The 14,124-nt window shown below is 41.6% G+C and overlaps 1 protein-coding gene across 1 annotated transcript in view; it reads left to right on the top strand.

Moving 5' to 3' along the window:
- Positions 1-14,124, top strand: part of ACSL5 (acyl-CoA synthetase long chain family member 5) — a 51,148-nt gene that overhangs the window by 23,825 nt on the left and 13,199 nt on the right. The window contains exons 4-12 of the mRNA XM_003255470.2: positions 3,442-3,506; positions 3,636-3,737; positions 7,363-7,462; positions 8,454-8,632; positions 9,415-9,447; positions 9,536-9,587; positions 10,408-10,481; positions 10,874-10,951; positions 12,090-12,224. Of these exons, the coding sequence (XP_003255518.2) occupies positions 3,442-3,506; positions 3,636-3,737; positions 7,363-7,462; positions 8,454-8,632; positions 9,415-9,447; positions 9,536-9,587; positions 10,408-10,481; positions 10,874-10,951; positions 12,090-12,224 (818 nt within the window). The remainder of the gene's footprint in view (positions 1-3,441; positions 3,507-3,635; positions 3,738-7,362; positions 7,463-8,453; positions 8,633-9,414; positions 9,448-9,535; positions 9,588-10,407; positions 10,482-10,873; positions 10,952-12,089; positions 12,225-14,124) is intronic.

Raw genomic sequence — 14,124 nt, 5'->3', positions numbered from 1 at the left:
GGTGGTGGTGCCTGTAATCCCAGCTACTTGGGAGGCTGAGGCAGGAGAATCACTTGAATCTGGGAAGTGGAGGTTGCAGTGAGCCAAGATCGCGCCACTGCACTTCAGCCTGGGTGACAGAGGGACACTCTGTCTCAAAAAAATAAAAAAAAGAAAAATGACACTTCTGGTCCTATCTGGGGTTGAATATATTAGCCTTAGCCAGTAGTTTGTTTATCTTGAGACTCACTTGGGGCTATTGTTTAAAATATATATCTTCTGGTTACACCTTAGGTTCACTGAATTAAATTTCCAGATAATGAGACCTAAAAATCCTCAGGAAGCTTTGTATTTTTAGCAACGCTTCCAGGGGATTCTGTATATGAGAGTTGGAATTCTACTTAGTTTAGAGGGACAACTCTGCCAAGAATTTGTTAAGGGATGGGCTCTGTGTAGATGGCCACAGCTTAGAACAGATCAGGTCTGAGTTGACTAAGTTAATGAAAGGCTAGGCTGTTGCCTGGTCAGGCATTTGGCTAGTAGGCTGAAGCTGATCAAGTCACAGAGTTTAATGAGACCTGAGTTGTTGCCCCTTTGGGCTAATTATTTGACTTATTCCTTAGACACCAGCCTCTGCTGCATTTTTGTCAATCAAGAGGTGATAAGATGCAGTATAATTCCTTCCTGGAACTAACTTACTTTCTTTCTTTCTTTCTTTCTTTCTTTCTTTCTTTCTTTCTTTCTTTCTTTCTTTCTTTCTTTCCTTCCTTCCTTCCTTCCTTCTTCCTTTCTTTCTTTTCTTTCTTTCCTTTTCTCTTTCTTTCTTTCTTTTTCTTTCTTTCTTTCTTTCTTTCTTTCTTTCTTTCTTTCTTTCCTTCTTTCTTTCCTCCCTCCTTCTCTTTCTTTCTCTCTTTCCTCCTCTGGTCTTTCTTTCTTCAGGGTCTGGCTCTGTTGCCCAGGCTGGAGTGCAGTGGCACGATCTAAGCTCACTGCAACCTCCACCTCCTGGGCTCAAGCCATTCTTCCACCTCAGTCTCCCAAGTAGCTGGGACTACAGGCTCATGCCACCATCCATGGCTAATTTTTTATATTTTTTATAGAGATGGAGTTTTGCCATGTTGCCCAGGCTGGTCTTGAACTCTTGAGCTCAAGTGATCTGCCAACCTCTGCCTCCCAAAGTGCTGGGATTACAGGCATGAGCCACTGTGCCCAGCCCCCAGTATACTTTCTTAGACATTCATCAGCTCTACCACTTGCTGAGTGAGCTTGACCAAGCTGTCTCAGTCCTTCATAATTCTTAGTACAATGCAAATGATAATAGCTGGGAAGACGACTTAATGTGCTTGGCATGAAGTAAGCATTTAATAAATGGTAGCTATCATTAGTGATTAATGTTAGTACAAATGATCTCATTGGTAGACCACCCAAGGCACACACCCTGGGGGAGCAAGTGGCTTCCACTCTGACAAAGCCATGCTTCAGGGAAAGTTAGTCTGAGATGTTACTTCTTAGGCTTTCATGCAGCTGTTTCAATTGGAAGCAAAAGTACTAACGTTTTCTGTACACAGCCTCCTCATTCATTTTTATATCTCTTTAATCAGAGTGGGTATCTCTTTCCTGCTTTCCTTCCTTTTTTTTCCATCTCTTAGTCTAGAAGTCCACTTACTTGCCTCCAAATTCCTAGTAACTCTCTTTCTGAATAATTCCTTTTGGCAAGACCTGAATTCCTCTTAGCAGTTTGACTAGATCCTCTCTATACATTTTCCTGCCCTTCTACTTGTCTACTTATAACAGCCTCCTTCTGGCTTAGACGTGAGGGCTTCTAAGCCACTTAGTGTGTTCTTCAGCCTAATACCACTACTGCCTTGACTTAGCTTTAAAAGCTGAGATGCCATTTATTCTTGTAAATGGATGTTCCCAAACTTATTTTAAGTATGGCTGAGTAGTTTAGATGTTCAGAAGTTTAATTCTTTTATTGTCAAATGCAAGATGTAAATTGGAAAAATACTGAAGACAAATGCATGAGTGTGTGCACACCTCTGTGTGTGTTTCTGTGTTTTTTACAAGCCTTGATATCTTAGAAGATACTCTCATACAAATGGGCAAAGTACATGAACAAGCAAGTCATGAGAGTAAATAAAACCTAACAAGGAAAAAGTTTTCACTTTACTAGCTGTTAAAGAAATTTAAACTGTAGTAATAACCTTTCAACCCTATCAAACCTGAAAATATTTTTGTTTTGTTTTGTTTTGTTTTGAGACTGAGTTTTGCTCTTGTTGCCCAGGCTGGAGTGCAACGGCACGCTCTCAACTCATTGCAACTTCCGCCTCCCAGGTGAAGCAATTCTCCTGCCTCAGCCTCCCCAGTAGCTGGAATTACATGCATGTGCCACTGCACCCAGCTAATTTTGTATTTTTAGTAGAGACGGGGTTTCTCCATGTTGGGCAGGCTGGTCTTGAACTCCCAACCTCAGGTGATCTGCCCACCTTGGCCTCCCAAAGTGCTGGGATTACAGGCATGAGCCACTGCGCCCAGCCTTGAAGATAGTTTTTAAAGACACTATTTAGTGGTCTATGAGAGTGTGTTAAAACTTGATGTGATAGGAGAAAAGTGAATTGTCACATCTGCTCAAGTAAGCAGTGTGGTCTAGGTATCAAAAGCCTGACTGTTCTGAGCCCCCATTCCCTTCCCTTATTATATTTTGGGGGCTCCATTCTAAGGAAATGTTCTAAATTTAAAAGGATCAATTTGAAAATATTTAGCATAATTTAAAGTGTCAAACTTGAAAACAATCTAAATACCCACGATGAAATAAAGTCAGCTACAGTAGAACCCTTCGTCGACTGGCCATTGAAACCACTACAGAGAAAAAATAATGACATGAAAATACTTAGGTCAGATTGGGAGAGGAAGCAAGGTATCAAAGTATTATATTCATTCTATACATGGGGAATGAACATAACTGTCAAACTATGCAAAAGGGCCATGGAATAATATATCAGTGTTAATAATGGTATTTGGGTGATGAGATTGATGATTCATATTTTAACTTTTTTATATCTTTATGAGCATAGTTTTTATCATAGGGAAGTTCAATCCAAGATTGTCCAATACAGGCTGTTTGTGTTTACTTGTAGGCTTTTACTTGGTCACGTTTTGTGGGCTAACCCCATATGGATGGCTTTCTCTGAATATCTACATTATTGTGGAGGTTACATATTCAACACTGAACCACTCCTGTTTTGTGTAGCATTTCCTAAGTGTTTCAAGTGTAGTTTATAGGACTTTTCATTTTTCAGAACTCAGTGCTTTCTGACTTTGAATTTCCTGGACATATAAGAGAAGCTCAAATCCTTGTTGGACTTATCCTTTGTGTCTTGCCCCTTCTTAATCTCCTTTTAGCTTCCTTGGTCCAGAGAATTTGCAACTGGAGTTGATTTTCTTTTAATATTATGTTTTTAGACAATGGGCCCTGCTTGGGATATAGAAAACCAAACCAGCCCTACAGATGGCTATCTTACAAACAGGTAAGTTGAGTCCATGATTTTAGACAGATTCTTTCTAACATAGTATTCTGAACTACAGGATATGATATTGATCAGTTTTGGGTCTTGACCTCTCCTCTCTCTCTCTCACCCCATCTCTCTTTTTTGTAGGTGTCTGATAGAGCAGAGTACCTGGGTTCCTGTCTCTTGCATAAAGGATATAAACCATCATCAGACCAGTTTGTTGGCATCTTTGCTCAGAATAGGCCAGAGGTAACTATGTTGAAGCTAACTAAAGGAAATGAGTCAGGATTAAGTTTAAAAACTTCAAATGCTATTCCCCGTCCAGCATTCCAACACTTGTTAATGCCTTACCAAAGCTATTGTTAAAATTTTCTAATGCTTATTCTGCTTGAAAGAGTTACCACTCAGAACCTATTTAATTTCTGGTTAAGTGTCTGGCACTCTCACCTAGGTGTTCGGACTTCTCTTGTTTCCCAGCCTATCATGCGTCATTTGAAGTCAGTCTGATTGTTACATGAGGAAAATAAGGAAGCTAGGAGGGACCGCCAAATAAGATCTTGAAGATATTTGGAAAGTATGTTTTAGTATTACAACTGAAACTTGCAATTTGCACTTGAACTAGTAAATTCAGCCATTCATTGCTACTGAGTCTGGCCATAGCCATCTTTCCACAGTGAGTTGGAAGCAGATTTTAGACAGTAAGACGACAGTATCAAGCTTATCTCCAAGTTTCGGTGAAGTCATTAGGCGCATTATCCCCAGAGGAAGTCTTTTTATGCTTCAAACGCTCCCTAGAAATGCAGCATATGATACATATAACATACAAAATCTGTGTTAATCAACTGTCTGTGTTATCAGCAAGGCTTCCAGTCAACAGAAGCCATTAGTAGTTAAATTTTGAGGGAGTTAAGTTCTATGTGGATCTTATTGCAAGTTCACAAACTGTAAGTCCCAGTTCTAATGCTAATACAAATATAAAAATATTCACCTATATTTTTAGGTGAATCTACATACTCCATTCTTGCCACAGTCAGCCTCAATAGAAAAAGATTCCCTTGACTCTAGTTTAGGAACTTAACACCTAATCTGATACAGTTAATCCTTGAACAACATGGGGGTTAGGACCACTGCCTATTCAGTAAAAAGATCCACAGATAACTCCCCCAAAACTTAGCTATTAATAGCCTTCCTTGCTGATGATATAGATAGTTGATTAACACATATTTTTGTATGTTGTATGTATTGTATACTGCTTTCTTACAATATAATAAGCTAGAGAAACGAAAATGTCATTGAGAAAATGATAAGGAAGAGAAAAATGTATATACTATTCATTAGGTGGAAATGGATCATTATAAAGGTCTTCATCTGAGTCATCTTTACCTTGAGTAGGTTGAGGAGGAGGGAGAAGAGAGGTTGGTCTTGCTGTCTCAGACCTGGCAGAGGTGGAAGAGGTAGAGGAGGTGGAAAGGGAGGCAGGATATATAGGCACCTCAATGTAACTTTTATTGAAAAAAAAATCCACAAGCAGACCCTCACAGTTCAAACCCATGTGTTCAAGGAGCAACTGTATATTAGTCTCCTAGGACTGCCATAATCTAATACACAGACCATGTGGCTTAAACAACAGAAATTTATTTTCTCACAGTTCTGGAGCCTAGGAATCCAAGATCAGAGTGTCAGCAGGTTTAGCTTCTCCCGAGGCCTCTGTCCTTGACTTGTAGACAGCCACTTTTTCATTTTGCCTTCACACGGCCTTTTCTCTGTGCACATGTATCCCTCATGTCCGTTCTTCTTCATAGAAGGAAGGGATTAGGACCCCACACTTAAAACTTCATTTAACCTTAATTACTTATTTAAAAGCCCTATCTCATATACTGTCACATTGGGGATTAGGGTTTCAACATGAATTTGGGTTGGGCCAGAGGAGGGGTGACAGGGAGACAGAATTCAGTCCATAACATCTACATTGACATTTAAGGCCCATCACTAGCAGATTCCTACCTACCTTTCCAGTTTTATTTCCTGTAGTCTTCAAGCTTGCTAATGTGTATCCACACAATGATGTCATGCTATCTGTATTAGTTTGTTATCACACTGTTATGAAGAAATACCCGAGACTGGGTAATTTATAAAGGAAAGGGGTTTAATTGACATACAGTTCTGCAGTGCTGGGGAGGCCTCAAGAAACTTACAATCATGGCAGTGGAAAGCAAACATGTCCTTCTTCACATGGTGGCAGGAAAGAAAAGAATGAGACCAAAGGGGGTGGAAAGCCCCTTATGAAATCAGATCTCATGAGAACTCACTCACTGTCACGAGAGCAATGTATTAGTCTGTTTTTATGCTGCTGATAAAGACATACCTAAGACCTGGAAGAAGAGGAGGTTTAATTGGATTTACAGTTCCACATGGCTGGTGAGGCCTCAGAATCATGGCAGGAGGCAAAAGGCACTTCTTACATCGCGGCAGCAAGAGAAAATGAGAAAGAAGTAAAAAGTGGAAACCCCCGATAAACCCATCAGATCTCGCGAGACGTATTTACTATCACGAGAATAGCACAGGAAAGACCAGCGCCCATGATTCAATTACCTCCCCCTGGGTCCCTCCCACAACACGTGGGAATTCTGGGAGATACAATTCAAGTTGAGATTTTATTTTATTTATTTATTTTTTGTGAGATGGAGTTTCACTCTGTCACCAGGCTGGAGTACAGTGGTGCCATCTCAGCTCACTGCAACCTCCACCTCCTGGGTTCAAACAATTCTTCTGCTTCAGCCTCCCGAGTAGCTGGGATTACAGGCGCATGCCACCACACCCAGCTAATTTTTGTGTTTTTAGTAATGATGGGATTTCACCATGTTGGCCAGGATGGTCTCAATCTCTTGACCTCGTGATCTGCCCACCTCAGCCTCCCAAAGTGCTGGGATTACAGGCATGAGCCACTGCACCCGGCCTCAAGTTGAGACTTGAATGGGTACGCAGCTAAACCATGTCAAACAGTTTGAGGGTGACCACCCCCATGATTCAATTACCTCCCACCAGGATCCTCCCACGACACATGGGGATTATGGGAACTACAATTCAAGGTGAGATCTGGATGGGGACACAGCCAAACCATATCACTATTCTTTGTTCATTCACTTCCTTCTTTTAATCTACCTCTACCTCCATAACCAAATCCTACTAGTCCTCTAAAGCCCTGCCCAGTTTTCATCACTTTCCCACAAGCAGTCCCAAATAGCTTTGCCTCACCCTTGAAAGTGATCTCTGACACCCTAAGGCTCCTAAGGCCTTCCATGCCTCTTATGGATGGAACTTATCACACTCTGCCTTTGTATTCTGGTCTACCTTTGTATTGCAGTTGTCTCTGTGCCTTTCTTATCTCCCTTATTTAATTGTACTTTATAGCAGTATTTGCAACTGTCCCTATGGCCCCACAGTGATTTTTTTTTTTTTTTTTTTTACATAAAAGTCAACAAATAAGTAATCCCAGCACTTTGGGAGGCCCAGGCAGGCAGATAGGTTGAGCCTAGGAGTTTTATGCCAGAATGGGAAACATGGTGAAATCCTGTCTCTACAAAAAATACAAAAATTAGCTTGACATAGTGATGTGTGCCTGTAGTTCCAGCTACTCAGGAGGCTGAAGTGGGAGGATTGCTTGATCCTGGAAGGTTGATGCTGCAGTGAGCTGTGATCACACCACTGCACTCCAGCCTGGGCAGCAGAGTGAGGCACTGTCTCAAAAAAAAAAAAAAAAAAAAAAAGTAAAACAAAACAAGACAAAAAACCAGATAGCGTTTGTTGGCTGAATGACTGAACTAGTACTCTTCAATGTGCCATCCAGTCCTTACTTGAACTTCTCTCTGTACAGTGGATCATCTCCGAACTGGCTTGTTACACGTACTCCATGGTAGCTGTACCTCTGTATGACACCTTGGGACCAGAAGCCATCGTACATATTGTCAACAAGGGTAAAATTTTGCTGTTACATTACAACTTGATTCTTTCTCAATGCTGAGTATTTCTTCAATTTCTGCTTTTTTGTTTATTTGTTAGTTTGTTTAAGCAAACTTGAAATGCTATGGTCAGAAAATGTTCAAATCTTTCTAGTTTTGTAGTACTTAGGATATAATTTTCAGGAAAGCTACAAAAAGCCCATGAAGCAGAGATACACACAGATAGAAGTTTCAATGACATGCTTCAAGATGACGTGGTATGATGATATAGAGACAAGACTACTCACTCTGAACACACTAGATAAAAGCCCAGAGAGTGAGCTTAATTGACTTAATCAGAGTAAAGCTACAGATTTAATTTCCTACCTTTGTAAATCCAAGTCAATACAGTTAACCAGCATGTACCAATGTCCATGGTGAGTCTGCAGAAAATAATTGTCATTGTTAGAGAAACAAGTCCAAATTTGATGGGCAAGTAACAGCCCTTTCACATATCCAACATGTTACCTTCTGTCATGGGAGTAGTAGATGAAGTGAGTAGGTTCATTTGCACAGTAAACATCATTTGAAACTTTAAACATGTATCAAAGCAAATGCTAAAATTTAGAATTGTAAAATACTTATCAGCTGAAAATCCTATTTGCCCCCTCCTTTTTCTTCTATTCCCTACTATCCTCCTCAAAATAAAACACAGTGATAGAACCACACCTCAGTAACCTGTTTAGGTTATCTGAATGACTTCTTAAGCAGAAGGAATTTTGTGGTTCCTCTAGAAACTGTAAAATCTGCCTGCACAGTTCAAGAACATGACACGCTTCTGTTTCTGTTAAGTTCATTTATCATCAATGGAATGTTTCAGGTTGTACATTATAAATCTGATTTGCAGGTGTAATCTCCTTTAGACACCTGTTAGCTTTGAAAACTTTTAAAACCTCTTCCTCCTTGCAAGGCAATCAGGTACTTAGCAGAGAGAGGGAATGACCTCTGGTTCTATTTTGGCTTTCAGCTGATATCGCCATGGTGATCTGTGACACACCCCAAAAGGCATTGGTGCTGATAGGGAATGTAGAGAAAGGCTTCACCCCAAGCCTGAAGGTGGTCATCCTTATGGACCCCTTTGATGATGACCTGAAGCAAAGAGGGGAGAAGAGTGGAATTGAGATCTTATCCCTGTATGATGCTGAGGTATGGATCTGAAATTTAGCTTGCAGCTCCACTGCTGGTCCAACACCTTGGGCAACTTGCAAGATACCTTCACAAGAGGACAGGGTTCTTGTTCTCCAGGGGTGGCACGTGAGGAGTAAATTAGACGTATGCTGCGAAGCTCTGAGAATAATTTCCACAAGACAATTTTGAAACTCATGCCAGGAGAGGACAAAGTTCTGTGGCCAGCTGCATGGACTTCTAAGTGGATAATATATAAATAGGAGTTTAGTAATAGTTAAAGGATGTGGCTCCTGGAGCCAGGCTGCTTGGGTTCACATGCCAGCTCCACATCTGTTAGTTAGGCAACCTTGGGCAATCTCATCTCCCTTCCCTTGGTCCATAAAATGGTGATAAAAATAATTCCTACCTCACAGAGGTCTTGTAAGGAGTTAGCTTAATTCATATATGTAAATTTCTCAGGACAGTGATGGATATGTAATAAGCTCTGAAAATGTTAGCTATTCATTTCTTTCAAAAAAGATTTAGTTAGGGCCCTGAATGACTGAAACTTAAGAGTACAATGGGAAGTTTGAACATGCAATCTACCCTCTATAGGTAGATGATTTTCTAGAGAAATTTTAACGCTCTTCCCTGGGGCTTCCATTGTTCCTGAATGTTGGCTTCTGGTCCTGATCCAGGTTGGAATTTTGCTTATATTCCCATAGAGATGTTCTCACGGGAAAGGGAGGGAGAGGGCCACATTTATCACAGTCTGTCCATTTCAACTAATGTCTTTCTTTCTTGGTTTTCCGTTCATATAGAACCTAGGCAAAGAGCACTTCAGAAAACCTGTGGTAAGTTTTCTTCTGCCTGAATTTGAGCCTTGCCGTAGTCAACTCTCAAAGTTCATGGTGGAATACGCCCTTGTGCTTCCTCCTCCAGCCTCCTAGCCCAGAAGACGTGAGCGTCATCTGCTTCACCAGTGGGACCACAGGTCAGTGCCCATGAAGCTGAACCTTAGACCCCTGGTCAGCCAAGAACTTGGCTTCAATTCTTGGCCACTGGTAGGCTGGTAAATACTCCCTCTAAAGAGCCCTATCCTTAGGGGCTCACAGCCTAAGGCTTCTAAGTGTGAATTCCCAAATGGAAAAACATAAACATAAGTAAATACACTTCATTTAATATACTGGGAGGTGTTTACATTCAACAGATTTTCAGGGGTCTTAAAGATGATGTCAGAAAGTCCTTTCCCCTGCCCCCACCAACCCACCACTCTCTTGATTTGACACTGCTGGAATGGTTTCATTCAATCAAGATAACTCAGTGATAGTTCTCCATAAAGGGCTTCAACCCCACCCTACCTCCACCCATCTGTTAGAATGCTTAATAGTTTTTAATGTGGTCCATCATGGTCTACAGTTATATTCTTTCTAGTATGCCCAGTTTATAAGGTTTATAACCATATTACTAGATAATATTGGTAGATCTGGAATTCCAAACATATAAACAGCATGAGACGTGGGGCAGAGGGAGAAGGAGGGTTAACTTGAATTTTTCTTTGCAGCTATGCTTCTATCTGAAATCATGGCGTGCTCTGTGTAGCAGTAGAAGGCCAACGATGCATTCAGCAGTAGAATCTCTGGAGGCATTAATTATTCCTAAACAAAGGCATATACCATCCACAAAAAGACACAGTGACAGGAAATGCTCTTGGCCTTCTGGAATAAAATCAATTGAATGTAGTTTCTTTCAAGGCCAAAGGCTACCTATTAGCTACATAAAGTATCTTTCTCTCCACCTCTTATTTCCTACAGGTGACCCCAAAGGAGCCATGATAACCCATCAAAATATTGTTTCAAATGCTGCTGCCTTTCTCAAATGTATGGAGGTCAGTGGTCAGTTGAAAAAGAGGCTCTCATTAAAAAGTGAATCTGTCATAAGATTTTTATTTTTGAAGTTAGAGCAGGCAGACACACATAAACACACACACACACACACACACACACACACACACACACACACACACGTTAAAGGCCGGAGTGTGGACAAACACCAGCGTTTTCTTTGTCTAGAGGACTGTACATTTTCAAGCCTTGGTCTTTTAGGATCACTGCAAATTTCTACACTATATGCAGTTCAAGGCATCTCAGATCTACACAGTGTACCGCCTATACAGCTGTCTGTGGTAGTCCTGGGAGGAGGTAGTTTTAAAATCTCCATTGGAAATGAAAGTTGGCATTAATCTCATGTTGCCTCCTCTTATTTCCCTGGCCTACATAGCATACTTATGAGCCCTCTCCCGATGATGTGGCCATATCCTACCTCCCTCTGGCTCATATGTTTGAGAGGATTGTACAGGTGAGTGTTCTGTGTTCCTAGCAGTACGTGGCAAGGGGGTCCTGACTTGCTATCACATGTTTATTCCAAAGGCAGCTACACAGTATTTACTGTCCTTTCTCCGGTGTGAGAGGCGCAGGCAAGGAGTTGGCTCATGGGAGCCCTAATCATGGCATGGCCCCTCATTTCCTGCAGAGTCTTCCTCTGCTAAGTCTGCATGTGTCCAGGGAGGACAGTACTTGTTCCTGCCTTCATGGGGGTGTGTGAGTCTAGTGACATCACAGCTAGGAGCTTACTATCTATCTGCCCTTAATTCTGAGCTGACACAAGACATTGTCTTCTTTTTAAATTTTATTTTGGTTATAATTTTTGAAAAGATCTATGATTAGAGAAAAGGAAGTTCCCCACAGAGGATCAGGGAAGGAGCATTTGATCCACATAAGGTGTAAGATGTCCCCCGCAGGGGTTTTTGCACCACACCTGAGTGTGTAAGGTGGTGCTGTCAGCATGGTGCGCACCGGAGGAGGTCTGCTCTTCTGTGAGTGGACTCCAGGCTTTTCAGGCTATTTTGAGGCTGATTTGAGAACCAAGAGCCATGTCAGCCTTTCAAAAACACAGGTAATGTGGTTGGAAAGTTCTCTCTCTGCTCCTCACTACCCCCAAATGCCCCTTCAACCAGCTCTTGGTTGATGCCTAAAATGCCAAAATGCAAGATTCAGTTCTTTGGGCTAAAGTAATGGTATCTGATTCATAAAAAATTGATTCTAAGAAACCTTAAAAAATAGTTTAACATAATTTATGAAATTGGGATGGTCTTATGATTGAAGGCAGGTTCTGCTTTAATTGGCAGTGCTTTCTTAGTGCCACATAATGAATTGCATCTTACAAAGGATGATTATCTTAGACTGTCACACAGACCTGTGGTGGAGTCTGGGGGACCACACAGTCTCAATATCTGTCTTATCTGTCATGCCACCACAACAGAAATAAATGTCCATCCTTTCTTGGGGGAAGGCTCTCAGAGTCCTGAATTGGGAGGGAGGTGCTGTGCAAGAAAAGTGTCTGTGTGCCTCAACCCACTTCCCAAATTCCTTCCAAGACAGGTCCCCACTAAAGGGGTTGTTTGCCTCTAAGCTCTGTGATTTGGTTTTGTTTTCAGGCTGTTGCGTACAGCTGTGGAGCCAGAATTGGATTCTTCCAAGGGGATATTCGGTTGCTGGCTGATGACATGAAGACTTTGAAACCCACATTGTTTCCCACGGTGCCTCGACTCCTTAACAGGATCTACGATAAGGTACTAACTTTCAGCTGAAGGGACTGTCTGTGACTTGGGCCTACACGAAGGAACTCTGTACTACTATGAGATTTACTCCACCTCTACCTCCACCCTCTACAAGTATCTACGTAAAGCTGTGTATAAATACAATCCCCGCCAGGTGCGGTGGCTCACTTCTGTGATCTCAGCACTTTGGGAGGCCAAGGCAGGCAGATTGCCTGAGGTCAGGAGTTTGAGACCAACCTGGCCAACATGGTGAAACCCTGTATCTACTAAAAATACAAAAATTAGCTGGACATGGTGGGGAGCACCTGTGATCTCAGCTACTCAGGAGGCTGAGGCAGGAGAATTGCTTGAACCTGGGAGGCGGAGGTTGCAGTGAGCCAAGATCACGCCACTGCATTCCAGCCTGGGCAACAGAGCAAGACTCCATCTCAAAAAATAAATAAAAATAAAATTAAAAAATGAAAAATAAATAAGCGCAATCCCCTTTTCCTTGGATAAGATGACTTGGACCTGATCTGAAGAAAGAGCTTGACTCAGAGACTTGGGGGGCGCTTGAGGGTTCAGCAGACGTATTGGGAAGTTGTTCCCTTGCTGAAGTGCCAGGCCCCATGATATACATTTCAGATGCATCCTCTCATTGAATCCTCACAAAATCATGGTAAATCGTACTTACATCTGTTATTTCTAACTTATGATGAGGAAAACGAGCCTCAGAGGTTAAATAACCTGCCCAGAGTCACATCTAATAAGGGGTAGGGCAGAATCAAGCTTTCAGTAGTCATGTTTCAGTAGTCATGTTGGCTAGTCATGTTGATGACGAGCACTGCTCTATTTTTCATTAGAAATTACAGAATGGTGATTTCTGTAATTCTGTCTTCCTCTTGCATTCATTAGCTGAGATTCTTCCATAAATCCTGGCGAATATTTGATTCTTTTTATTTATCAATCTTCAGAAGAATGGATTTGTGCCTCAGCAATCTTCAAAAGTAGCCAATGAGATTTTCTCTTTGTATTTTTAGGAATTCATAATTTTCAGATTTGTTTTTTTTTTAATTTCAGTCATTCTTTTTTTTTTCTTTTGAGACAGAGTCCTACTCTGTCACCCAGGCTGGAGTGCAATGGCACGATCTCAGCTCACTGCAACCTCCGCCTCCTGGGTTCAAGTGATTCTCTTGCCTCAGCCTCCTGAGAGCTGGAATTATAGGCATGCACCAGCACACTCAGCTAATTTTTAAATATTTTTTAGTGGAGATGGGGTTTCACCATGTTGGCCAGGATGATCTCGAACTCCTGAGCTCAAGTGATCCCCCTACCTCAGCCTCCCAAAGTGTTAGTCTTTCTTCTTGATCTTCTAACTGCCCCATCTTGGCAGTTGGAAACCCTCATCAAGTTGCTCACGTGTCCTTTTGACAATACCCCTGTAGCCTCTGATAGCTTCCTTGGTTTCTGGCACAAGAGGTCTCAACCTCATCTTGTATATTTCTCACCCAATTCTTAGATTGTCTGATTGCTTCAGGGAGGCGTTGAAGCTATTTGAACCCAGGCAATATAATATGTGATGATTCCTCAGGCTGGGATCCGTGAGGAAGTAATGCATGGCCATTCTTCACGTGCTTTGGAACCCTCCCCCATCTCCCCAACCACCTCCGAGATTTTAACTCTTCCTTTCACTCTTAGGACTCTCAGCAGATGCTAAATGGGCTCCGGTGACAGGGCAGGCAGTGTTCTAGCAGAACTGATAACAATTCTAGCAGTTTCTTACCATGCTATGCAATTAGTAGATTTGGTTGTTGTTATGGTTTTTGTTCATATGTTGTTGTTGTTGTACATTTTTTATTTTTCAGAGATAGTTATTGTATAGTATAATACCTAATACACAGTTCACTTCTGGAATGCATTTTTTTTTGTATTT

Source organism: Nomascus leucogenys, chromosome 3 (genome assembly GCF_006542625.1).
Source record: "Nomascus leucogenys isolate Asia chromosome 3, Asia_NLE_v1, whole genome shotgun sequence".
Lineage (NCBI taxonomy): Eukaryota > Metazoa > Chordata > Mammalia > Primates > Hylobatidae > Nomascus > Nomascus leucogenys.
This window is presented reverse-complemented; position numbering and strand designations above follow the sequence as displayed.